Below are 25712 nucleotides of genomic sequence, written 5' to 3' on the forward strand. Positions count from 1 at the left end.
TAATGCCTTGTACAGTTGCAGCAACACTTCCTTACTTTTATAGTCTATTCCTTTAGCAATAAATGTCAAAATTCCATTTGCCTTCTTTATTACCTGCTGCACCTGCATAATAGTTTTCTGTGATTCATGCACAAGGGCACCCAGATCCCTCTGCACCGAAGCACTCTGAAAGTTTCTCTCCATTTAGATAATTTGCCTTTCTATTCTTCCGACCAACATGGATAACCTCACACTTATCCACGTTATACTCCATCTGCTAAATTTTGGCCCATTCACCTAACCTATCCATATCCATTTCTTAATTGCAACTTACTATCCCACCTATTTTGGTGTCATCTGCAAATTTGGCTATAGTACTTTCCATCCCTGCATTCAAGTCATTAATATAGATTGTAAATAGTTGGGGTCCGAGGACCGAACCCTGTGGCACCCCACTAGTTACATTTTGCCAACCAGAAAAAGCAAAATGAGAAATTTCTCTAAAGATCCACTTCAATACTGGAGATAAACAAAGGATTCTAAGATTTATATTTTAGTTTATCTTTGCACAAGCACAATCTCATCCAAGCTGAAGATAGCTCAACTGGTTTAAATAAATACCAACATAACACAGACTATTATTGATTATTACAGTGAAAATTGAAACAGTATAATCTTGAACTCTGCCTGCACAGAATCAATTCATTACTCTTACATTATAGCACATGGAGGCTACAGTCCAACACTACCACCATCATCATAAACTTCAGCAGTCTAAGGCCTAAAATGTGGTGAACACAGACATTCATTTCAGAAACGAATGCATCTTACAGCAGACAATCTCCATTGTTTTTAATTATTTTTATTTGTAATTTTATATTGATGAAGCCAAAAACAAAATAAATTTGCTTGAGAACACCTGGAAACCAAGGTTGACTACAACTAACAAGGTTCAAGTGCAACATGTTCCAACACAAGAGAAACTTATACAGCAAAAAAAAAATACACTTCTAAATAAAATGATAATTAAAATGAAATATTGTGCACTATCCCTCAGTTTAAAACCAAAAATAAGGCAACTGAGATTGTAAATCTGTGTATTGATCTCCAATCCCCCTCTTTTTATTCCTAACAAACTTGAGGGATAGCTACTTGGCTAAACTTAGAAGATGCATTATAACAGAAAATGAAAATAACCATAAATCAATAATGAACTGATGGAAAAACTAAGGTTGGTATTTGCATTCACATATAGCACACCAACCTCAACTTTAAACAGTATTTACAAAGAAATGTGTGTACACTCAAGTGGCTAACTTCGAAGGATCAGACTGACTTTCCCCTTTCTGCCCATTCAGGAAAATTTCTCAGATAGCTGAGCAAGGGTGAGAAGCAAGAAGAGCTCACCATTAAAATGTGCCAGAGCATAAGCCTTCATGTGGTACTGAACCAGGCCTGACTGCAATGCCCACCTCGCATGCTATTTGCTCCCCAGCAGCTCTGACTTTTGATTATTTCTCTAAATTGAGGCTAATCTGCAAGGTTAAATGAGTACAGAATTGCTTAATGAGGGAAAAATAATTTTCATCCCATAGGTTTGAATGCAAGCCAAAATATTGTTATAAGCTGCAAGTTCTTTTTCAAAATACAACTATGGACCTTGCACATAGAATGTGCTAAGAAAAATTATTCCTGTTGTGTGTAACTGGTCCAAGCTGATAATCGTGAGAGGTACTTGATTAGTTGCAAGAGCAACATGATAGCTCCAGTATTCCAAGATTATAACCATATAAATTCCAACCTCTATATTCCTGGGTTAAAACCAAGGCTCATCCATTCCATTCCTACTCAGTAGGGGAGAAGCAGTAAACAGAGCATGTTTGCCAGCATGCCACTTCAAAGTTAGTCATTTTTTAATAACATATCATAATATATTAAAAATGGCAGTACCACCATTCTAGAAATCATCTTCCCATGTCAAACGTGGTTCTTTCCTAAAAGTAAACAGTGCATTTAGAGTGTGAAATGAAATTCCACACTTGATCCTGCACATTTCAGTTAAGTCCCACAGTCTTCATGATCAAATGTCTTTCCTCTGCATGTGGCTCATCTTTCCTTGACATGGTTCTGTGCTGCTGCATTGCTGTAGAGGATTTCAGTCAGGTCATCCATGACAAGCGTTTCCTTGGGATCAACCAAATTGAATTCCCTTATAAATAACATGAAATGCATATACAGTGCGTTTAAATGTCCGTGCAGGTCCAATGCAACAGTCTCCTTAAAATGAGCCCAGTAGATGTGAGTCAGTACATGGAACAGATACCTGCAGATCTTTTTAACTAAAGACTCAAAGGAGTTTGGAAATTCTTTGCCTGCAATGAGAAAGAGGAACACATTTAGAACCCAATCATAATTAGCCTTTTTGGTTAAGTAATTAGGCATAAGAACGTAAGAAATAGGAGCAGGAGTAAACCATACAACCTCTTGAGCTCCACCATTCAGTACAATCATGGCTGATCTTCTGCCTCAAGTCCACTATCCCGTCGGGTCCCCATATCCTGATTCCCCGGGAGACTAAAGATCTCTCAGCCTTGAATATACTGAATGATTGAGTATTCACAACACTCTGGTAGAGAATTCCAAAGATCACAATGCTCTGAGCGAAGAAATTTCTCATCTCAGGTTAAGGGGTCCATCATTTGGCTATGCCCCCATATTCTAGATTCCCCAGCTGGGGAAAAAAATCCTCTCAGTGTCTACCCTGTCAAGCTCCTTCAGAATTTTGTATGTTTCAATGAGATCACTCTCATTCTTCTGAACTCCAGAGAGTATAGGCCCAATTTACTCAGCCGCTTGTAATAGGACAACCCTCTCATCCCAGGAACCAATCTAATGAACATTCGCTGTACTGCTACCAAGGCAAGTATATCCTTCCTTTGATGTGGAGACCAGAACTGCGCAGAGGACTCCAGGCATGGTCTCACCAAAGCCCCACACAACTGTAGCAAGACTTCCTTATTCTTGTATTCCAAATCCTTGCAAAAAGGCCAACATGCCATTTGCCTTCCTAATTGCTTGCTGTACCTGCATGTTAACTTTGTGCTCCTTATACAAATATACCCAAATCTCTCTGACCATTTAAAAGTTTCACACATTTTAAAAATTATGCTTTTCTATTCTTAATACAAATGGAATGACCTCATACTACCACATTATACTCCATCTGTCACCTTATTGCCCATCACTTAACCTGTCTATATCTCTTTGCAGCATCTTTGTATCCCCCTAAGTTTACTTTCCCCCCCAGCTTTGTATTGTCAGCAAACTTGGATACATTACTCTCAATCTCTTCATCTAAGTCATTAATATAGATTGTAAATAGCTGAGGCAGCGCTGATTCTTACGGCACTCCACTAATTACAGCCTGCCAGCTTGGAAATGCCCCGTTTATCCCTACTTTCTGCTTCCTGTTCATTAATCAATCCTCCATTCATGCCAGTATATTACCCCCAACTCCATGAGTCCTTATCATGCATATTAACCTTTTAGGTGGCACCTTATCCAATGCCTTTTAGAAATCCAAGTAAGCTACATCTACTGCTCACCTTTATCCTACTAGTTACAACCTCAAAAACTCTAATAAATTTGTCAAACACGATTTCCCTTTTGTAAAACCATGTTGTCGCTATCTGATCATAGGATAATTATCTAAGTGCATCGTTAAGACTTCCTTAATAATAGATTCCAGCATTTTCCCCACAACTGGCTAACTGGCCTGTAGTTCCCGGTTTTCTCTCTTACCTCCTTTCTTGAATAGCAGTGTTATAGTCGTTAACTTCCAATTTGCTGGGACCATTCTAGAATCTAGGGAATTTTGGAAAATCATAACCAGTTCATTATCTATATCTGCAGCTACCTCTTTTAGAACCCTAGGATGTAGGCCATCAGGTCCTCGAAGCACAAAGGAAAAAAAAAGGCAGAATCAATCCAGAGACACCACTGAAAATGGGAACAAAGAAATATGAAGAGCATGTAGTTAATTATTAGGTTTCCTTGTTGGTTCAATGTGGTAACTGAAGCCATTTAGAAAGATCCTAGGTTTGATTTCTGGCCTGCACTAAGTTAGCCAATCTTATCAGTATGTCAGTGCAGGTGCTAAATCTGTCCTCAATGTTGCAGGGGTGGAGAAAATCTACCACAGTTCCTGTGGCTCCAGTGGATAGATGGTGACGTTTGACAGGTGATGCACAACTATACATGCCTAAGCAAGCCAGTGTGCTACTACTCAATGGGCCTTTCATGTGTGAGCAGTGTGTTTTATTTTCATGTCCATGTCTCTCTTATAAGAAAGCAAGGTCAAAAAGAACAAGAGATCCAGCAAACAGATGGGAGGAGAGAAATCCACTAATCACTTTAGCAAAGCCAGCTCCTTTCTTGGAATGTGTTCTTCCTAATATGCACATTAAGCAAATAACTTATTTAGGGATCCTACGAATTGCATTCCATCACTTTCAGACACAGGAAATGCAATTACACCTTTGTTGGATGCTGTGACAAACATTACAGCTGCTCAGAGGTCAGCTCCCAACAGATCGCAACTAAAATTAGGAAAGTTTGACCCCAAGTATTAACCTACAGCACAGCCTAAAAGGTCAGCTTATCTTTTGTCAATTAGATTTAAGCACAAGATGCATCTGGCACACAATCTGACTTCCTACATAAAGTTAATATTTGGAAAAACTTGCATTTATGTAGCACCTTTCAGGTAGAGTAATATTCTAAAGCAGCTCACAGAGGAGTGATCAAAAAAAGGACGCTGTGCCAGAGGAGGAGAGCTTGGCCAGAGGGGAGTTTTAAGGACATTCCTTAAGTGAGAACGGAGTGGAGAGGTAGAGGGGTTTAGGGAGTGGTGGCTAGGCAGCTGAATACATGGCTACCAATGATGGCACAAAGGAAGGGGGAAATGTACAAGAGCCAACATGCATTCGCAAACCAAGAGTCAAACCTGGGCTGCCTGGGTGAAAACCAGGAAGCCTAACTGCTAGACAATCAATCAAGTAAATTGCATCATGCAAGGAATCAAATATCGAGACTGACATCTTGCATCAAACAAAATAGTATGCCACTAAATGGGATATTTATTTTCCCTTTACAATATAGCTATATTTTACAACTCAAGCTGTGCACACAATGTCAAACACATGTAGCTTACTACCTTTGAAGAACAATGACTAAGTAGTTTAGCACACGTGATTTAAACATTCATGTGGTCCAAAATCTAATTGGAAATTTGTGGTTTCCAGAAATTGTACAAACTGCGATATGCAGTCCACATCTGTTGATTCAAATTAACTGCCACTGGAGGGAGCCACACACTGGTGTACAATATCACCACCTTTTCTGGATCTGTACCACCTGCAAGAATTTTCAGCGTGCACTACAGAAAGAAAGTGACCCATTGCAGCATCCCAACCTCCTTTTGTAAATTATGGCTGCATTCTATAAACAAAACTCCTGAGACGTTGACAAAACATTCCTAGATTTTAGATAATAATTTCTTGACTTTTAATTGGAAAGTACTGAATAAGTCCAAACAAACTTAATTTTGGTCTGACTAGTATCTGCTGGTTTTCTCTCATCTATAATCTAAAACTCAAAGAGGAAATTAATATCTTAGAAGTAATGTCACTTGTGAAAGTAACTGACAAAATACAATAGTGCAACATTTCAAAATATTACAGGAACTTTATGAAACAATGCAATTCTAAAGCCTATTCTAGAATACATCTTATAACTCCATTAATTATATTTGCCAGGAAGCATCTCTGAGTACATTTCACAACACCAGTAACAATTATAAGTGGCTGTTTATATCATGACTTACTGTACATTTGAGTCACTGAAAATCATAAGCTTCTTCAAATATTTTGAGGCTGTGGTTCTAAATTACGTAACGACCTTGGTAATCGTATCATGCGAGTCATATCCTGGCACACTATAGTCAGATATTTTGACTTATTTAAAAACAAAATTAGTAATGTGCAATTAGATGTGTTTAGTAACTTACTACCTGCAAAAATATGATACAACAGAAACTTAAGAATAAGGTGCAGCTATGACAATAATAGAATTATGGTTTTGCATCTTGCCACAAGGAAACAAAGTTTCTACAACAAAAATGTTATATAAAAGCAAAGGTCCTTGAAGCCCACTCCTTGCTCGTCTGGTTTCTGTCCTGCCCACATCTGAGACAACTCACTGACATTCCATGACTACAACTGTGGCGTGCTATCCACCCGCCACCACCCCTTTGCCGTTTCAATAAAATCAACCAGCCAACCCTTCCCCACAGTACTGCCTCTTCCTGGCTCCATTACAACTTGTACCAAAGTAGCTAGCATCTCTTTGAATGGGCGTTTCCTCTCATTCCTCCATTCATCTCTGTTGTATCAAAGCTCTATTCCTTGGCTCCTTCCCATCCCTCATATATGCATACTACTGCTCAGCTACATCTTTTTCACACACATAGTTAGCTTTCATATGTATGATGATTACAGCCAACTCTATCTGTCCCTAACATCCTCAATTTCACAGTCACTATTGTGCTATTAACTGCCTATTAAATTCTGGATCAGCAAAAGCTGTTCCCAGATCCACAAATGGGAAAACCAAAGTCATCCCATTCAACTGCTACTTTCAACTGTTTGCTCAGACTGAACCCATACAAACTTGATTTACTATTTTAAGCCCAATTCCATTCCCAATCATTGGCAGACTGTACACTACTGCAGGTCCTTCATTATGCAAGTTTTCTCACGTCAAGGTTTGATTCTCTAACACTTTCCTTCCCAGCCTCTCAAATTCCATATTATACAACATGATTCTCCAGTCCTTAACTTACACCTCACGAAGACTTGATCATCTTATCACTGCTGTCCTCACCAATCTCTACTGGCTCCTTCTCACGGACTTTAAAATTCTCATTCAAATCCCTTTATGGCTTTGCTCCATCCTACTTCTGCAGCCATATTACCCAGCTCAAACTTTTCACTTATGGTATCAACACCACTCCTGACTCCACCCAATCGAAACCCAGAAGCAATGAAAAAAATATGGAAAGGGCAAAAGCACCATTAACCATGTCACAATTATAATGCCTATTAGACGATCTGTAGGGCAGCTCTGATCTCAGCAAGGCCTGGTTATCAGGATGTGACTAATCAAAAAACAGACCTCCCTGTAACAGTGACAACTGCCAAATTACAAAAAACTACAAATCCCAGGACTGATATGTACCTCTGATGGCGATGTGTTACGAGTACCTGGGAGTCCTCCAGTGTGGGACTGACAGAGTGCAACATGATGCAAGAATGGCAAGAGTACTGGGGACACTGGGCGGCACAGTGGCGCAGTGGTTAGCACCACAGCCTCACAGCTCCGGCGACCCGGGTTCAATTCTGGGTACTGCCTGTGTGGAGTTTGCAAGTTCTCCCTGTGTCTGCGTGGGTTTCCTCCCACATGCCAAAGACTTGCAGATTGATAGGTAAATTGGCCGTTATAAAATTGCCCCTAGTATAGGTAGGTGGTAGGGAAATATAGGGACAGGTGGGGATGAGGTAGGAATATAGAATTAGTGTAGGATTAGTATAAATGGGTGGTTGATGGTCAGCAGAGACTCGGTGGGCCGAAGGGCCTGTTCCAGTGCTGTATGTCTAAACTAAACTGAAAACAGTAAACAGCCTCCAGACTGCCTGCCTCTATGGGTGGTTTCATGTCAACAGGATAAATAGTGTGCTAGACACAGGCACATGGAAAGCAAAGCAAAACGGAGGGTGGGACGAGAATTCAAATTTTACAATCAAAAGTTCCCTACACCCGATTCATATGGCAATAACCAATAGTATGAGACAGATGTCTTAACATTTTTTTGCTACATCATAATACTAGCATCACAAAATGAATAGGCATTGTAGGTAGGCTTGGCATATACACAGACCAGCAATCTTGTGACTGTTAAGTGATAGCACCATGTCAGAATTCTTTGTGCATTGCAGCAATTTGGTGCTCTTTTAATAACACCCCCATAATTCTATGTGCCAATTTCCACTTAATTTAGTGGCAGTAATCTGATACAAAAATTGTACGCAGGAAATTTAATACTCGGCATTAAACTATTGTCATTTTTACTCTGGAAAGTTGTCATGGGAATCCCAAGTGTCAAAAGTTATTGGAGTAACCTTGCATTCAGTTCTTAAACAGGAACCGATAAAGCATTGTGCAACTAATCAATGTCTTTCCTTTCACAATTTACCAAGGGATTTTAAGTGAAGCAGTTTCAAAACTGGCTTTCAACTGTAATTTGCAGTTTTTCTACTGACAGCTTGGGTCATGCTGGATCTTTTAGATTGCACTTTAAGTACCAGCATTTGGTGATGTTGATATAGCCTGGTACATGAGGATATTAAACAGCCTCAATCTAAATATATAGTTGATTTTATATGTGGGTAGTGAAATGAAATGGGTAAAATTAAGGGAGTTACCAAATAGCACAAGCAAACAAAGGTCATGGATCAAAAGTCCTATAAAGAATCAGTCTTTCCACTTTTAAGACTTCTGTCTGGCATTTACTGGACCATACTTAAAATAGAGAAGGATTTGGGAAGTGGAGGGACAGCATTAAAGAGGGGGAAGAGTCTTTGGACAACTCTGTTCTAAATCTAAAGAGCAATCCAAAGTACACAAAGTGCATCAAATAATTAAATAAAAAAATCTTTAGTATTGCTGAAAATAGAGACATGTTATCGAAGCTTTTTGTCTTGCACACATCAGGACCATCCACAAGAATACCAATGTAATGGAAAACAACTTTATACTGTATGAGAAGAGAGTGCTGATTGGTTGGCAAGTGACATCTGATTGGTAGAGGTGTTGCCATGGAGAATGCACCAGTTTACGATGACTGCCAATGTGATGCTAGGTATATAGGCCGTATGTCCCAAAGACTGGCGGATCTTATCAAACAACATGTCCCTTCCACCGTTTGCAACAGGCAAGGTGCAAGCAGTAGCCAACCAGCCCATGCTTGCAAAACTCAAAACAGCATTCAACATTAGATGTGATTTCGCGATTGGACATTTGCTAAATAATCCTCAGTGTGTTAAGAATTACACTGACAACCAATTTAAGATTGTCAGTAGGGCTCGCAGTGTGGTGCATTTGCCCGTACTAGAAGCTATTTATATTACTACACAGGGCCCTGTTCTTTGCAGACAGAAAGAACATGTACTAACATTGCGCCTGTTTCAGCGAAACAAAATAAGTGACAGCCATTCTATGGTTCATTCCTCAGGGCAATGCCTTGACCAATTAGGGTCAAACTGCCAGGTTTAAATTTCAAACAAAGTTTGGTAGTTAACTGCCAGGCATTCTCCATGGCAACGCCGCTACCAATCAGAGTTCACATGCCAACCAATCAGCACTCTCTTCTCAAACAGCTTAACATAGCTGTTTTCCCTTACATTGGTATTCTTGCGGATAGTCCTGATGAGTGCAAGACGAAAAGCTTCGACAACTAGTCTCTATTTTCAGCAAGTTCTATACTACCAAACGACTACTTGTAAAAATCTTTAGTTGACCTGAATAATCCACAAAAGTGTGACTGCTCTAACTGTACTGTGCTGTTCAAAGCAATATTCATTACAGGCTGACCATTGCCTGAATCGCAAAATAGCCATCTTACTCGGCAACGAAAATAGTTCTTTCGACATGGGCATCTGGTCAAGAAATTGCACAAATTCAAATGGAAAAACATACATAAAAACCTACCATATTTTGTTGGAAAAATATCTTCATCTGTCACAAACTTCTGTACAGAAGTCATTACAAAGTCCACATACTGTGGGGCTGTGCACTTGATTTTCTTTCCCCTTTCATCATACCAGTAATATTGCCTGATGACAAAAAAAAAAGACATAGTTCAACTTGCTACAACAGTTACATCTCTCAAAGTGAGAAACAGAGCAATTTCCAAGTCATGAACTTCACCCAATAGCAAAATATTCTCTCCAGTTTCACTCCCTTAACTGTCAATATCACTCCAATTCAGCAGAGATGAAAATGCATTTTTTTAAAACTAAGAGGAATAAGTTTGATAATTTACACAATGCACGTTGAAGACTTTAAACATGTTTAATATAGTCTGGTCAGCAATCAAATATCTTCCGTTTTTTGTCTTAGTTTGTAGCATTCTGACCCAGGAGTTAAAACAACTGTGGGTTCAAGCCCCATGGCAGGACTTCAGTATATTATCTAAGCTGTCACTTCGGTGCAGCACTGAATTGTTAGAAGTATGAGACATTACATTGAGCATGGCTCCCTGTTCAGGTGGATATAAAAAAAATCCTGTGATACTATTGAAAGAGCAGGGAATTGCATGCTCAGGTCAACAGAGACACCTCTACCAACACCAATATCAAATTAACTGGCCATTCATATCTTCATTGTTGGCGAGTTACGCTGTGTGGAAATTGACTGCTGCATTTGCATACATAAGCTATTTAAGAATTAATTCAATGGTCAAGTGGTTTGGGGCATCCCAGGGACATGATGAGATACTTAATCAACTGCAAGATAACCTCACTTTGATTTCTGTGAATAAAGCATGGGAAAAATGTAGATTATACAGTTCCATCATTTAAAAACTATGTGGAAGCTATTCGCTGCATCTAAGTACACTAAGCCACTTAAAATATTTTATATTTTTGGCAACAATTTCTCAGATTTGATTGAAAAACAACACCTGGGAAAATTATTCAGCATGATTTGTAATGGTTAGCTCTACAAATAGAAATTGTACTATATGTAGAAGCGTTTTTCAATTACAGTGCTTACTTCTGTCAAAACTATTTTTGATTTTGAACAAGATTTACAGCGTTCATTTATTATTCATGATGCAAAGTAAAATGACTGCCACAATGAAATAAGGCATGTACAATTCAGCAGTTCAGTCCAGCAACAAGTTTGAGGCTGCTAATCAATCAATGGGTTCTCAACCACATTGCTTTCCTTAGGTCAAGTTAGTGTCTAACTCACTGTAAATTTGCTTTATCGCATATATACTACACACCAATTGTAAAAACATCTATTTTCCTTATTAGGGAGTAGTTGTGCACTCAGCATAGCTTGGAGATCAAAAGTAAATGACTATGACTAGTGTGATTAGGTGAAAAGGCAACTTATGACCGTACATGGCTTAATAGATTTAAGTTCAGTTTAAAAGTCCTATCAATATGCTGTACAGTTCAAATCCTTCACGTAAAAGACAACTTAACATTTAAAAGCTTCACGTCAGACACTTTTCTGTTCATGTGCCTTCGGAGCAGCACCACAGCACTCCTGCCGCCAAAGGCATACTACAATATAATGGAGATGAACCCTCCATGGAATAGGAGGGTCAGTGTCCATTTGAAAAAAAATTGGCTTAAGGACAGAAAACAGTGAGTCGTGGTAAATGGTTGTTTTTCAGACTGGAGGATCATAGACAGTGGTGTTCCCCAAGGCGCAGTGCTGGGACCACTGCTTATTTTGCTATATACGAATGACTTGGCATACAGAGTAGAACTTCAAAATTTGCCGACAATACCAAACTTGGAGGAGTGGCAAACAATGATGATTGATACAAAATGCCGCCAATAGGACAAAAATAGGCCAGTAGAATGGGCAGACAAGTGGCAGGTAGAATTTAATTTGGAGAAGTGTGAAGTGATGCATTTTGGCAGAAGGGATAGGGTGAGACAATACAGACTTTATGGTTCAGTTCTGGAGAGTGTGCAGGAACAGAGGGACCTGGGGGTGCATTGAGCTTTGAAGGTGACAGGACATATTCAAAGAGTAGTTAGCAAAGTATATGGGATCTTGGGCTTCATAAATAGAGGCATTGTGTACAGAAAAAAAGTTATGCTGAACATTTATAAAGCGCTGGTTAGGCCCCAACTAGAGTACTGCGTTCAGTTCTCGTCACAACACTTTAGGAACTAGGTGAGGGTCCTTGAAAGAGTGCAGAGGAGAGTTACCAGAATGGTTCCAGGAATGGGGGATTTTAGTTACAAGGTTAGGTTGGATAAGCTGGGGTTGTTCTCTCTGAAGCAAATATGATTGAGGGGAGATTTGATAGAGGTGTACAATATAATGACAGGCTTAGATAAGTTAGACAAGGAAAAACTGTTCCCATTAACTGAGGGTACAAGAACTAGGGGAGACAGATTTAAGGATCTGGACAACAGATATAGGGGGAATATGAGGAAGAACTTTTTTTACGCAGCAAGTGGCAATGACCTGGAACTCACTGCCCATGAGGGTGCTGGAAGCAGAGACAATCGATGATTTCAAAAGGAAATTGGATGAGCACTTGAAGGAAATAAATTTGCAGGGCTACAGGGATCGAGTGGGGGAATGGGACTGACTGGATTGCTCCATGGAAAGCTGGCATGGACTTCAGCTGAACGGCCTCCTTCTAGGCTGTAAATGACTATGACTCAAAGACCTGGCCTTTTCCCTCAGTTCAAACAGCAGCCTAAGCTGCTGAAAGCACACATCTCACTCCTACTGATCCCCCAAAGGCAGCAGCTTGGTAGACTTGAGAGTGGCAGAATAGAATTCAGCTGTGGACCTCTGTTTATATTGCCACTCAATGCAAAAACACCTTTAAAAAGATATTTGGATCCTGTAGTGGTAAATAGCAGAGGGAAAACCCAAACAGGGACAACTCAAACATTAAGTCATTATTTGAACTTACTGCTGGTAAACAGGGTGGAGTGAAAATGTCAGATCGACACTATTACACAAGATACTACTTGCAGTTGACTGACTTAGTTAACATTACATATGTTCAGAAAGTGCTTCCATTTTTTTTTTGTGGAGGACTCTGGTTTTAAAACTGAAAAGATTCCATAGATTTTTTTTTTACAAAATGCACTGAAAGGACACGGAGAAGTTGTTTGAAAACAATCTTTGCTGGAAATCATGTGCTTTAAGCTCAATAAACAGAAACCTTGGTGACCTGGGGAAGATGTTTACAGAAAAGCCACATGTCAAGATTTATGGAGATCAGGAGGCTGACTTTCTGTTTGGGGCTTCTGGGTATTGTTTTCAGTTCAGCTGGGGTGTGAATGGTTTTGAAGATCAACCTGCCAAGGAAAAAAACATCCATCTCATCTCTTTCCCTACCTCGTTGAAAGAAACCCTGCACATTTAGTATGACAACCAAAACGCCAGGTGCCACATTTCTCCTGGAAAGCCTCCCAGATTAATTCTTGACATCTCTAGAACAAATTGCTTCTGAAAAGATCCCAGTGACTCATCTCTGTATACCCAGACGCCAGACCAGAAGGGACAACTAACTTACTTCCATATCTTCTCTTTTTGCTTCAAGAATTAGTAAGTATTTGGCCAGAGTATTTTTTTTGGTCTTTGTTTTGTAACAGACCTCTGCAGAGGGAATTTTTGTATTTTTTTCAGTGTGCGCGCGTGTGGAATTTAAAAAGGGAACTCACATATTTCAATCTGTGTGTTAATGCTTTGCTGCGTTACTGGATAAGTCATGTTTGATAATAAACTGATAATTTTGTTGTTTATTAAAGAAATCTGGCTGGTGTATTTTATTCTAGGATAAAGAGTATATGATTGATCAAATCAGTAACTGGTGTCATGGTCCTGTAGTTTTTTTTTCAGAATATGCGGTTTGCCTTCAAGGCTTGCAAGGGATCAGTATTGCTTTAAGAGCCGGCAAGCCTTAGGAGCGATAAGAAGGTGCATTTTCGTTGCCTTAGAAACAGCCATTTGGAGACTGCAATTCAAAGGGTGCATTCTTGATACCATGGAAACAGCCACTGGGAGTGAGCCTGATGTAATACATTTGTTATAATTCAGTTTGAATTGGCAGTTGGTAAGACAGTTTGAACACAGACAGCTGTGGTGTCAGCACTGAAAAAGAGCTCTCGACCATTTAAACTGAAGGAAATAGGATTTTTGTCTGTTTAATTATTATCTCTCGAAATTCGAAAAGGTCAATCCAAGACAGGGATCTCTGGTAATTTAAATTGAAGAAAGGGAAGTTAGACTGTGACTATCTTTTATTCCTCAAAAACTCTAAAGTCAGATTGACTCTGTTGAAAGTGTTTGCAAGTCGTTAATTGTTGAAATTCACTGGACTTCAAACAACATTCTGCGAGGACTTCGAATATCATTGGACTGTAAATTTGCAAGGACTCTTAATTTTTCTATTTTTAAATGTTCATAGCGTTTAAGAATTTAGTTCTTTTAATTAAAGAGTTAATTTGTTGATTTAAAGACACCTGGTTTGGTTAGCTTCATTCGGGGGTCAATAGATGGTACAATTTAGTGGGTCTTTCTTTAATTTGGAAAGTTTTTAAACTGTGGAACGACGGGGTTGAATTAACAGTGCGTTGGTCCCACCACGATCAGAATCGTATATTTTGATTGGGGGCTCTGACAGTAGTGGTCGGTTGTAACACTGGGTAAACATTTTAAAAATATATGTTGTAACCTGCGGAGAAGTGGGACTAGAAAAGAATGTGCACTCTTCCCACCTTGGTCGTAACACATACATGAACATTAATAGGGTTTGAAGCACAGAGCATCTGTAAATATGAGTACAAAGTGTCACAAGAGGAAAAAGGTGATGTATAATTTAAAGGCATTTATTGCATAGCAATAAACTGATGGACTTAGCATAAGGCCAGTCTGCTAAGGAATTTGGTTTCAGTAAATTTCATGTGATCACACAAAACCTGAACACTAAGACACCTGTCAGGATAAAACAAACAGTCTATGCAATTACAGCATGAAGTAAACAAGTACTTTGTAAATCAGACCAGCAACAGAAGTTAGATGTCAGCTTCATCATCTTTGGGTGCTTGTAAACAACCGGTGACAGGTATTGTGCACCCCAAGTACACAGTATTGTAGGCAATGCATTTATTGTTGTGCTGACAATTCTGTAGACTAAGAAATAACCTATCCACTTCAGTAAAAATGTTTGCACAGCAGCAACGCAATTAAAAAAAACTCTCATACCTTGTTCCAAACAAGGTTAGGGCAGTATCGATAGTGTCAGCCATAGTGTTTTAAGGTTTCATACAGAATTTAGTTTTGCATGCAAATTGCGCGAAGATAGCTAGGGGCAAAGAAAATTAACTATTAACAGGAGTAAGTTTAACTACCAAATTAAGCTGTAAGCCATATTAGTGAAATTTCTCCCCCCCCCCACCCCCCACCCCCCTTTTTGTAGATCTCTTGGGGATGCATAGTATTTACAAGGTTTGTGCCAGTCACTCCAAGTTCCTGCAGTCTATCACAATCTATCACCTACTGCAGTAGTTTTTCACCTCCGCAAAACATTGGGACCCTTCTGTCATGCTTGACAGGTCAGTCTTTATTTGAAAATTCCAGCAGAGTTCCCAACTTCAATTAATTTGCAGCCAACCCAGAAAAGTTTGCATCAACTTCAATACTTGAATGCATCATTAGGTAAATGGCCTCTTACTAGACCACAGTTCCCCTGACTAACCTCCATGTGTAAACTCTCAAATATGGCACCAAATTTGAGAAAGTGGTAAACTGTAATCTCAAAACTACATACCAGCATTATACACGGGTATTATACTTAAATTGTGTTTGATGAAAACTCAGTGAAAATTTCTGAGTAGCTGAACTCAAACTTGCTGCATTCTCCTTTTAAGACTGTAAACATGACCAAAATTCTGCTATATTGTTCAGAGAAAAAAAACCTGAGATTCTCAAATAAATGTGGTTAAATTCAGTTTGAAGGAAGGGATTAAATATGGTTTTGTCCTGGGGAGCAAGGGAGAGAGAAACAAGACACCTTTCAAAGGTTAAATACAGTTGCTTACATGTTCACTGCAGTAAATAATTACACTAAAAAACAGTAATATTTACAGAGCTAGTAAGTGAATTCTATAGTAAAATAGAATCGCAATCAAAACTCAACTACAAATATCTAGAATATTAAATTTCACATAGGAAAAATATTTGTGTACTAATTACCTTTGTCCAGTCAATTCTCTAGTCAATCTTCACCCACAGTAGTATATCTTTCTCAAGTGCTGGCTTGCAACCATTAGCAGGAAAATATTTAGCCCTAGGCAAACAGCAGGTTCAAACCAGAACTCATACCTATTCAAATCAAAACTCGGTTGCTGTGCATAATGAAGAGACACAAAGACAGAGAGAGAGAAAGTTGAGAATACTGAGGCTAGCCTACGTGCCTTTGCCTTTAATGCCAATCTCCTCCTTGCTCCTATCTCAGCAGAGTCAAGAAGCTTGTCACCTGATTAAATCAAAATCCCGCTCATCTGTTTCAGTAACAAAACTGCTTTCTTCCATCTCTGCAATAGAGTTGCCTCTACTTTCATTGATTCCGTTCTACTACTGGACCCAGTCCACATCATCTTCCACTCTATCAAGTTTCCTCATCTTGCCATCTCCCTCACGTTTCCCAAAATCACCATAAAAATCCTTCTTTCAGCTGTGCTTTCTCTTCCTCACCCTAGCTTCTTCACTTCTCTCAGCTTTACTCAGATTCCATGTCCATTGTATTCGTTTATTCCTTATTGTAAAAAACATGCCAGGTATCTTCAGTAGGTAAGGTGTATCAAATAAATGGAAGTTGTTGCAGGTCTTGGTAAATTTCAGGCTTTAGGTCCAAAGCATACATCATTTTAAGGTTCTTTTGTATGCGTGAGAAAGTGACATCTGCAATCTGACAATTTTTAATTTGTTCAAATTGCAGCTTAGGGACTCAGGATTTAACAATTCAACAAAGTTTCATATGAAAACTGTTATAATTTCAACACTACAACAATGCCCATTCTGGAGTATTACTACAAGATACAATTCAATTTGAACACACAGTAAGATTTCTAACTATCCGATTTAATTATATTGAATAGGTTGCAAGTAGAAACATCAGTGACTGTAATGATAAACAGTTACTTTACACTGAGATACTACTGTCGATAGCTAGAAGATGAAAAGATTCAGGAAGCATATTCAGTGTTCAGCCTAATTTTGAAATCAATAACTCCTGAATTGTAACATAACTTGGAACTTTTGAAGTAGGTAGATGTGAAAAAGCCTTGAATAGCTATTTCTCTCTCACAAATATGACTTCAGTGTTTACAAAGCATAAGCAATTTAGAACTTTATGGGGAAATGAAGCCCATTTTAAGCAAACAATTGGCCTTCATCTGGTTCACATCCCCAGCCCAATTATCTTGAAAATATTGAAGGAAGGAAATAAGGAAATCTAATTTTTTTCTCTAACAGGAATGAGTTGACAATTGAAAAACAAATCTTTAACCTGTATAGTTTTAGTTATGAAAGCAATTTTGTAAATTTTATAACTTCCACAATACTGAACTCTGGTCCTTTTCAAATTGTGCCTGTGAAGAACTATTATGATAGGCACCACTTTATGAATGAAAAGGCATAGGCTAAAGGGAAGAAGCTTGGAATTTCTGGGTAGCAACACAATAAGATTGCAATACTCTACAAGACCTAAAAAGGAGGCTTTGAATGCAGTTGTAGAGAACAAGCACTTAGAAAAACATATTTTAACCATAGAAGGGCCATAGGAAACACACAGCTGCCTTGTGAAAGCCAATACAAAAATGCCCCTTATTTGGCAAAGACTCGAGAGAAACCTCTAAATAGCTGGAGAGGACAAAAAACAATAAAGTAGGGGTATTTTAGAACAGAGTTACAATTCATTAGAGCATGGTGATGTAATCACCATTAGTCTGCCAAATATTAATTATATCATATTGTTTTCTCCAGCACTGCACTATTGTGTTGCTTGTAAATGTTCAATGAGGTTACGACGTAGCCTTCAGACATCAGAATCGAGTTTGTGTTATTTTTTAAATTTACAGGTCAACCTTTTATGGCAATAAAGTGTCATCCATAGCTCTGTGGTAGCAATCAGGTGGTCATGGATTCAAGCCCTAAACACTGCTCAAGTCTTGAGATTTTAAATCAGAAAAATATGAACACTGAAGACATATTTGTGTAATAGAAGCTCAAGACTTGAACACAACACATTCTGACACTTCAGCGCAATACTGAGGGAGTGCTGCACTGTCAGTGGTGCTGTCTTTTGGATGAGATGTTGAACAGAGACAATGTCTGGCCTCTCCGGAGGATGTAAAAGATTGTACCACACCATTTCAAAAAGTGTGGTGGGGGTGGGTGGGGCAGGGGTGTCTCCATGTCCTGACTAACATTTATCCCATAACCAACATCATGAAGGCTGAGTATCTGGTCATTTGTCTTGATGCTGTTTGTGGGACCTTGCTGTGTACAAACTGGTTGCCACATTTGTCTACAGTGCAACATATTGGTATGAATTGATCAGCACTTTACATACTAAAATCTGCATGAAAGCTGCAAACCAGGGCCACTTTGCTCCTGGAATTTAGACAACTGGTTAAAAAGTGAAATCTGATGGGAGTACCAACATTGAAGTTCATTTGTGTGTCTGCAAATATATAAATGTTTCAATTATAAAACTCCTTTCTCAAGTTACTGTTCAGAAAATTGATATATGCAACATTTAAAAAGAACTTACATAAGATTATCACTATTGTGAACTTCCTTCTAAACAATGCGTGATACCTCGAAAATTACGAACTGTCAGTAAAGAGTTAATGGGGATCCCAAATGGCATAAATGTGTACTGAATCCTTGCTGACATTAAAAAGTGCCCATGGCATCATAAGCTCATACACTTCTTTCAACAACATAACTGTATCAACTAAATCTAAGCTCTTGTTTGGAAAAAAAGCAAAGATTGCTTGCAGTTTAGTTTAGCCTGAGTGGCCAGCTAGGATGGTTTCAGTATTCATGATGTTCAATTGTGCGGTCAGACATTAGAAATAATTGAGACAGTATTGATCATTGGAAACAAATGCCATGATCTTAGCGAATGGCGGAGCAGGCTCAAGAGGCTTACTCCTGCTCCTAATTCATATGTTCGTCTCCAGTCAAAGCACCAATGCTCCTCATGCCATTAAGGGACTGTCAGGATAAAAATCACAGATAGCATTGTGGAATGGCAGAAATATCATGATTACTTTGCTTCAGTATTTACCAGGGAGACGGAACAAATGGGCATGACATTGGAAGATGAGATTAGAAATTATATCACCACATTTAAAATAAATGGAGGAGAAATAGTAAATAAACCAAACACAAACAGGATAAAACCACTGATCTGGATGGATTGCACCTGTGCATTTCTAAAAAAGAGACAGCAGAGGTACTATTACATATATTTAACAATTCAATAGAAAAAAAGGACGGGCAGATAACTCATGTTATATCTATATTAAGAACATGCCCACGGAACTGTCGCCCATTCAGCTTAACATTGGTGATAGGAAATATAATGGAATCCTACAAAGGAGAAAATAAGCACCTATAAGTCAATGTGGATTTCAAAAGGGGAAAGTCTTGTTGGCCAGCCTCACTGAATTTTTTGCAGAGATTAGACACAGGTAATGCAGTAGATGGAATATGTCTGGATTTCCAAAAGTTCTCCAATATGATACCACATAATAGACTAATGAATAAGGTCAGACCATGTGCAGTCAGAAGACAAGTAGCAGAATAGATAAAAGCAAAATACTGCGGATGCTGGAAATCTGAAATAAAAACAAGAAATGCTGGAAATACTCAGCAGGTCTGGCAGCATCTGTGGAGAGAGAAGCAGAGTTAACGTTTCAGGTCAGTGACCCTTCTTCAGAACTGGCAAATATTAGAAATGTGAAAGGTTATAAGCAAGTAAAGCGGGGGTGGGTCAAGAGATAACAAAGGAGAAGGTGTAGATAGGACATGGCCACAGAATAACTGACCAGAAGGTCATGGAGCAAAGGCAAATACTATGTTAATGGTGTGTTGAAAGACAAAGCATTAGTACAGATAGGGTGTTAACGGACTGAAAATTGAACAGTCGCAAGTACAAACATGAAAAAAAAATGCGGGTAAGCAAACTGAACAAACTAAGATGAAATAAAATAAACATACATACAAAAAAGAAAAAATAGAAAAAAATAACTAAAAATGAGAGAAAAATGGGGGGCCTGTCATGCTCTGAAATTATTGAACTCAATGTTCAGTCTGGCAGGCAGTAGTGTGCCTAATCGGTAAATGAGATGCTGTTCCTCGATCTTGCGTTGATGTTCACTGGAACTCTGCAGCAACCCCAGAACAGAGATGTGAGCATGACAGCAGCGGGGAAGTGTTGAAATGGCAAGCAACCGGAAGCTCGGGGTCATGCTTTCGGACTAAGTGGAGGTATTCCACAAAGCGGTCACCCAGTCTGCGTTTGGTCTCCCCAATGCAGAGAAGACCACATTGCGAAGAGCGAATACAGTATACTACATTGAAAACAGTACAAGTAAATCGCTGTTTCACCGGAAAGGAGTGTTTAGGGCCTGGGATAGCGAGGAGAAAGGAGGTAAATGGGCAGGTATTACACCTCTTGCGATTGCAGGGGAAGGTGCCATGGGAAAGGGACGAGGTGGTGGGGATAATGGAGAAGTGGACCAGGGTGTCGCGGAGGGAACGATCCCTTCGGAATGCTGACAGGGGAAGGGAGGGGAAGATGCATTTGGTAGTGGCATCACGCTGGAAATGGCTGAGGATGATACTTTGGATATGGAGGCTGATGGGGTGGAAAGTGAGGACAAGGGGAACCCTGTCGCAGTTATGGGAGGGAGCGGAAGGGGTGAGGGTGGAGGTGCGGGAAATGGGCCAGACACGGTTGAGGGCCCTATCAACCACAGTGGGGAAGGGGAATCCTCGGTTGAGGAAAAAGGAAGACATATCAGAAGCGCTGTCATGGAAGGTAGCATCATCAGAGCAGATGCGTCGGACACGGAGAAACTGGGAGAACGGAATGGAGTCTTTACAGGAGGCAGGGTGTGAAGGTAGTCGAGGTAGCTGTGGGAGACGGCGGGCTAACAATGGATATTAGTAGACATCCTATCCCCAGAGATGGAGATAGAGAAGTCGAGGAAGGGAAGGGAAGTGTTGGAGATGAACCATATAAAGGTGAGAGAAGGGTGGAAATTCGAAGCAAAGTTGATAAAATTTTCCAGTTCGGGGCGGGAGCAGGAAATGGCACTGATGCAGTCATTAATGTACTGGAAAAAAGAGAGTTGGGGGAGGGGTGCCTGGAACAAGGAACTTTCGACATATCCCACAAAAAGACAGGCATAACTAGGACCCATGCGGTTACCCATAGCAACACCTTTTACTTGAAGGAAGTGAGTGGAGTTGAAGGAGACATTATTTTTAGTTATTTTTTCTTTATATATATATTTTTTGTGTTTATTTTATTTTGTTTCATCTTAGTTTGTTCAGTTTGCTTACCAACTTTTTTTTCATGCTTGTACTTGCGGCTGTTCAATTTTCAGTCTGTACTAATGCTTTGTCTTTCAACACACCATTAACATATTGTTTGCCTTTGCTCCATGACCTTCTGGCCAGCTATTCTGTGACCTTGTCCTATCTACACCTTCTCCTTTGTTATCTCTTGCCTCACCCCCGCTTTACTTGCTTATAACCTTTCACATTTCTAATATTTGCCAGTTCTGAAGAAGGGTCACTGACCTGAAACGTTAACTCTGCTTTCCTCTCCACAGATGCCACCAGACCTCCTGAGTATTTCCAGCATTTCTTGTTTTTATTATAGCAGAATAGATAGTTGGCTGGCCGAAAGAAAGCAACGAGTAGGGGTAAACGGTAGCTGTTCAGAGTGGCAGGAGGTCAGAAGGATCATTGCTGCGACCACTGTTGTCCACAATTTGTATTAATAATTTAGACTTTGGAATCAAAAACATTTCTAAATTTGTGGATGATACCAAATTGGGAGGGGATAGTCAACACAGAGGAGGAGTGCAATAAATTGCAGACATTGATAAACTTGCAGAATGGGAATATAATTAGCAAATAAATTTCAACAGATAAAAGAAAAATAAGGAGGTCACATATTACTTAGAAGAAAAGAATCTAAATGCAATAGAGATGCAAAAGAATGAGAGTATAATTAGACAAATCATTAAAAGTTGTGACATAGGTCAATAAGGTCTTATAAGCAAACCAAGCATTAGGGTTTATTTCTACAGGGATAGAACTGAAAAGTAGAGAAGGTATGCTAAACTTGTATTGAACCTTGCTTAGACCAGACTTGGAATATGGTAGACAATTCTGTTTGCCATACTATACAAAGGATATAGAGGCACTAGAGAAGGTGTGAAAAAGATTTACAAGGATTTTTAGTGTGTGTGTTTCCACATGTGAGAAAGAGAAAAACTAGAGGCATCAATATAACATAGTCACTAAGAAATCAATAGGGAATTCAGAAGAAATTTCTTTACTGAGTGTGGCGACAATATGGAACTCACTACCACAGAGGGGTTGAGGTGAATAGTATGAATGCTTTTAAAGGGAAAGTTAGATAAGCATATAGGGCCAGGGGGGTGGGGGGTGAAGACGAAAGGAGGAGTGAGCGTTAAATGAGGAAGGATGGGAAGAGGATTGAGTGGAGCATAAATGCCAGCATGGACTGGTTGGGCCAAATGGCCTGTTCGGGCCAAATGGCCTGTTCCTGTGGTGTGAATTCTATGCAATTCGATGAAAGCAGCAATTGGAACCTCGCTACTTAAGAAAGGAGGGTAAGAGAAAACAGAATTATAGGCCAATTAGCCTGATAACATTAGCGTCGTGGCAGCAGTACACTTAGAAAATCATAATATAATTTGGCAGAGTCAATATAGATTTATGAAAAGAAGTGTTTCACAAATTTGAGGTTTTTTTTGAAAGGTTGTACCTAGCAGAGCAGCTAAGGGGGGCAAACTAGTGGAGATAGTGCATTTGGAATTGGGGGTAATATTTTAGCATGGATTAAGGTTTGGTTAATGGACAGAAAACAAAGTAGGAATAAATGGGACATTTCTGAGTTGGCACTTGGTAACTAGTGGGTTATCACAAGGATCAGTGCTGGGGCTTCAGCTATTTACAATCTACATCAATGACTTAAGTGAGGGGACCGAGTGTAACATATCCAAGTTTGCCGACAATACAAAGCTAGGTTGAAATGTAAGCTGTGAGGTAGATGCAAAGGGAGAAAGACAGGTTAAGTGAGTGGGCAAGAACTTGGCAGATGGAATATAATGTAGAGAAATATAAAGTTATCTACTTTGGGAAGAAACACAGAAGAGCAGAATTTTATTTTAGACAAGGTGACACACTGGCAAATGTTGGTAATCAGAGGAACCCGGGCATCCTTGTACACAAATCACAAAATTAACATGCAGGTACAGCAAGCAATTACAAAGGCAAATGGTATGTTGGCCTTTATTGCAAGAGGATTTGAGTACAGGAGTCAAGATGTTTTGCTGCATTTGTAGAGAGCCTTGGTGAGAACGCACATGGCCTATTGTGCACAGTTTTGGTCTCCTTACCTAAGGAAGGATATACTTGTCATAAAGGGAGGGCAATGAAGATACATTAGATTGATTCCTGTGATGAGAGGATTATCCTATGAGGAGAGATTGAATAGCCTAGGTCTAGATTCCCTGGAGTTCAGAAGAATGAGAGGTGATCTTATTGAAACATAAAATTCTTAGAGGGCTTGACAGGGATGGTGTTGGGAGGATGTTTGCCCTGTCTGGGAAGTCTAGAACTAGGGGTTACATTCTCAGAATAAGGGATTGGCCATTTAGGACGGAGATGAGAAATTTCTTAATTTGAAGGGTTGTGGATCTTTGGAATTCATTACCCTAGAGGGCTATGGATATTCATTGAGTATAATGGAGACAGAGACTGACAGACTTTTGGATTCTAAAGGAATGAAGGGATATGGGGAAAGAGTGGGAAAGTGAGTTAGATAGATCAGCCATAATCTTATTGACTGGGGGAGCATGGCTTACTCCTGCTTGTATTTTTTAATGTAATGCTAATACACCGAGTTATGCTAAGTGTTTTTGCCAGTTTAATGGTTTGAAAATTGTCTAAAAGGATTTCTAATACTTAGATTCAGTATGCAAGCAATCCCAGGTGAACAATACCAATTTTCAGAAACAGAGGTCACAACAATGTCAGAATTAAGTGAAGGTTTTATTCTGTAGACAGATGTTTACCTTAATCTCTAACATGTTGCAAGAGCTCCCCTGAAGGAGAACAAATCTGAGAACGTAAATGTGTCCCTCTTCATGGATAGGCCAGGTAAACGATAGTTATATTTGCAAAGAATTGGTCATCTGCCCGCCTTGTCAGATAAAATGGAATGGGGAGAGGGTAAAGGAAGAGAACAGCAGCAAAGGGAGAGAATAAAGGAAAGAATCTAAAGGCTTTGCAATTTTAAGTAGATTGGAATGTTTCTCTGACAGATCCTGCTACTTTCGTCATTTCAGTATGTAGTCACCAACAGCAAGTAGCTGAATTTGTTTAGCAAAACTCCAGAAATCAAATCAACGTAGGCTTGTAACTTGTTTATATTCAATTGCAAGTTTTAACACGACATTCAATAGCACAGAAGCTTCCACAGGTTGCAAATTACAAACAAGGTTAAACTTTGGACAGGTTATCTAATTTAGAAAAGACTGCACTCAATTTTTCACATTTTTCACGTTAGTGCCACAAATTCTGCTGACAAGCAGTTATTTGGTTTCTCCGCCAGGTTTGACTAACTTGCTCACATCATTGTTCTCCCAATGAGTGCAGATCAATCAAGTTTATACGGAAGCCAAATGGAAAATTATGCAAGGCATATATATATAAATGTCAGCAGCATCAATTTATCAGCAGCTCTTTATAGGAAAATAATGAATCATGAAAACCAAAGCCTGCAGACATGAGGGCTTCAATGAGCTCTGGAACAAAATCAAGACTGGAAAACTTTGGTTCAATTAGAATCTCTGCAAATGATCAAACATGGAACCTTGAGAACTTCAGCATCAGGGCAGTGAACTCCAGTCAGGGCCCCTCATTGACCATTACTTCATCTCAAATAATGTTTCATTAATTTTTTAGCCAAGCCACTAGAAGCAGCAGCTTACAAACTGCTCCATCTTATCAAAAAAAACCCTACTTTTTCACCCATTCTTCAGTTCATGAGAGTTTTATTTAGAAAGCTCAACAGCAGCAAATACACAAGAAAAACTTATTTGCAGCGACCAATATCACAAATGATGACCATTTTGATTATACAGTTGGAAATAAAGTGTACTAGATGCGGTGATGCCATTAGTGTAACAATTACTGGGTCCAACCTACATCTAGACAAAGGTAAAACACATAACTCTCAGAAATTCAGCACTTACTTACAGTTTTTAACACTATGAAAATCAGACATGCGAAACGTGCTGGAACAGTGCAGAATTTCTATTCTTCAGCTTGATTTTACAATGACCCAAATTTCAACTATCAGTAGCTAAAGCTGAGCAGGTGCAAAAGTGAGGCCATGAATTTGCCACCATGCTCATGTTTTTCCTTCCTGGCTGGCCAAAATCTCTCTGCAGATAAGAAGTATTTTACTAATTAGTGTCCAGCTGGTACAGAACAGCACTGGTGGCAAATCAAGTGCTTTGGGTCTTCAGTTGAAAGGTTGTTGTATAGAAATGAAAGTCAAA

At 39.3% G+C, this 25712-nt stretch overlaps 1 protein-coding gene across 1 annotated transcript in view; it reads right to left on the bottom strand.

The window, feature by feature from the left end:
- Positions 1-825: 825 nt before the first annotated feature.
- The window catches only part of LOC137377106 (MOB kinase activator 2-like), a 78511-nt gene continuing 53624 nt past the window's right edge, over positions 826-25712 (bottom strand). Inside the window, 2 exon segments of the mRNA XM_068046419.1 lie at positions 826-2351; positions 9805-9929. Coding sequence (XP_067902520.1) covers positions 2086-2351; positions 9805-9929 — 391 coding nt within the window. The 3' untranslated portion in view covers positions 826-2085.

Source organism: Heterodontus francisci, chromosome 14, assembly GCF_036365525.1.
Source record: "Heterodontus francisci isolate sHetFra1 chromosome 14, sHetFra1.hap1, whole genome shotgun sequence".
In the NCBI taxonomy this organism is placed as follows: domain Eukaryota; kingdom Metazoa; phylum Chordata; class Chondrichthyes; order Heterodontiformes; family Heterodontidae; genus Heterodontus; species Heterodontus francisci.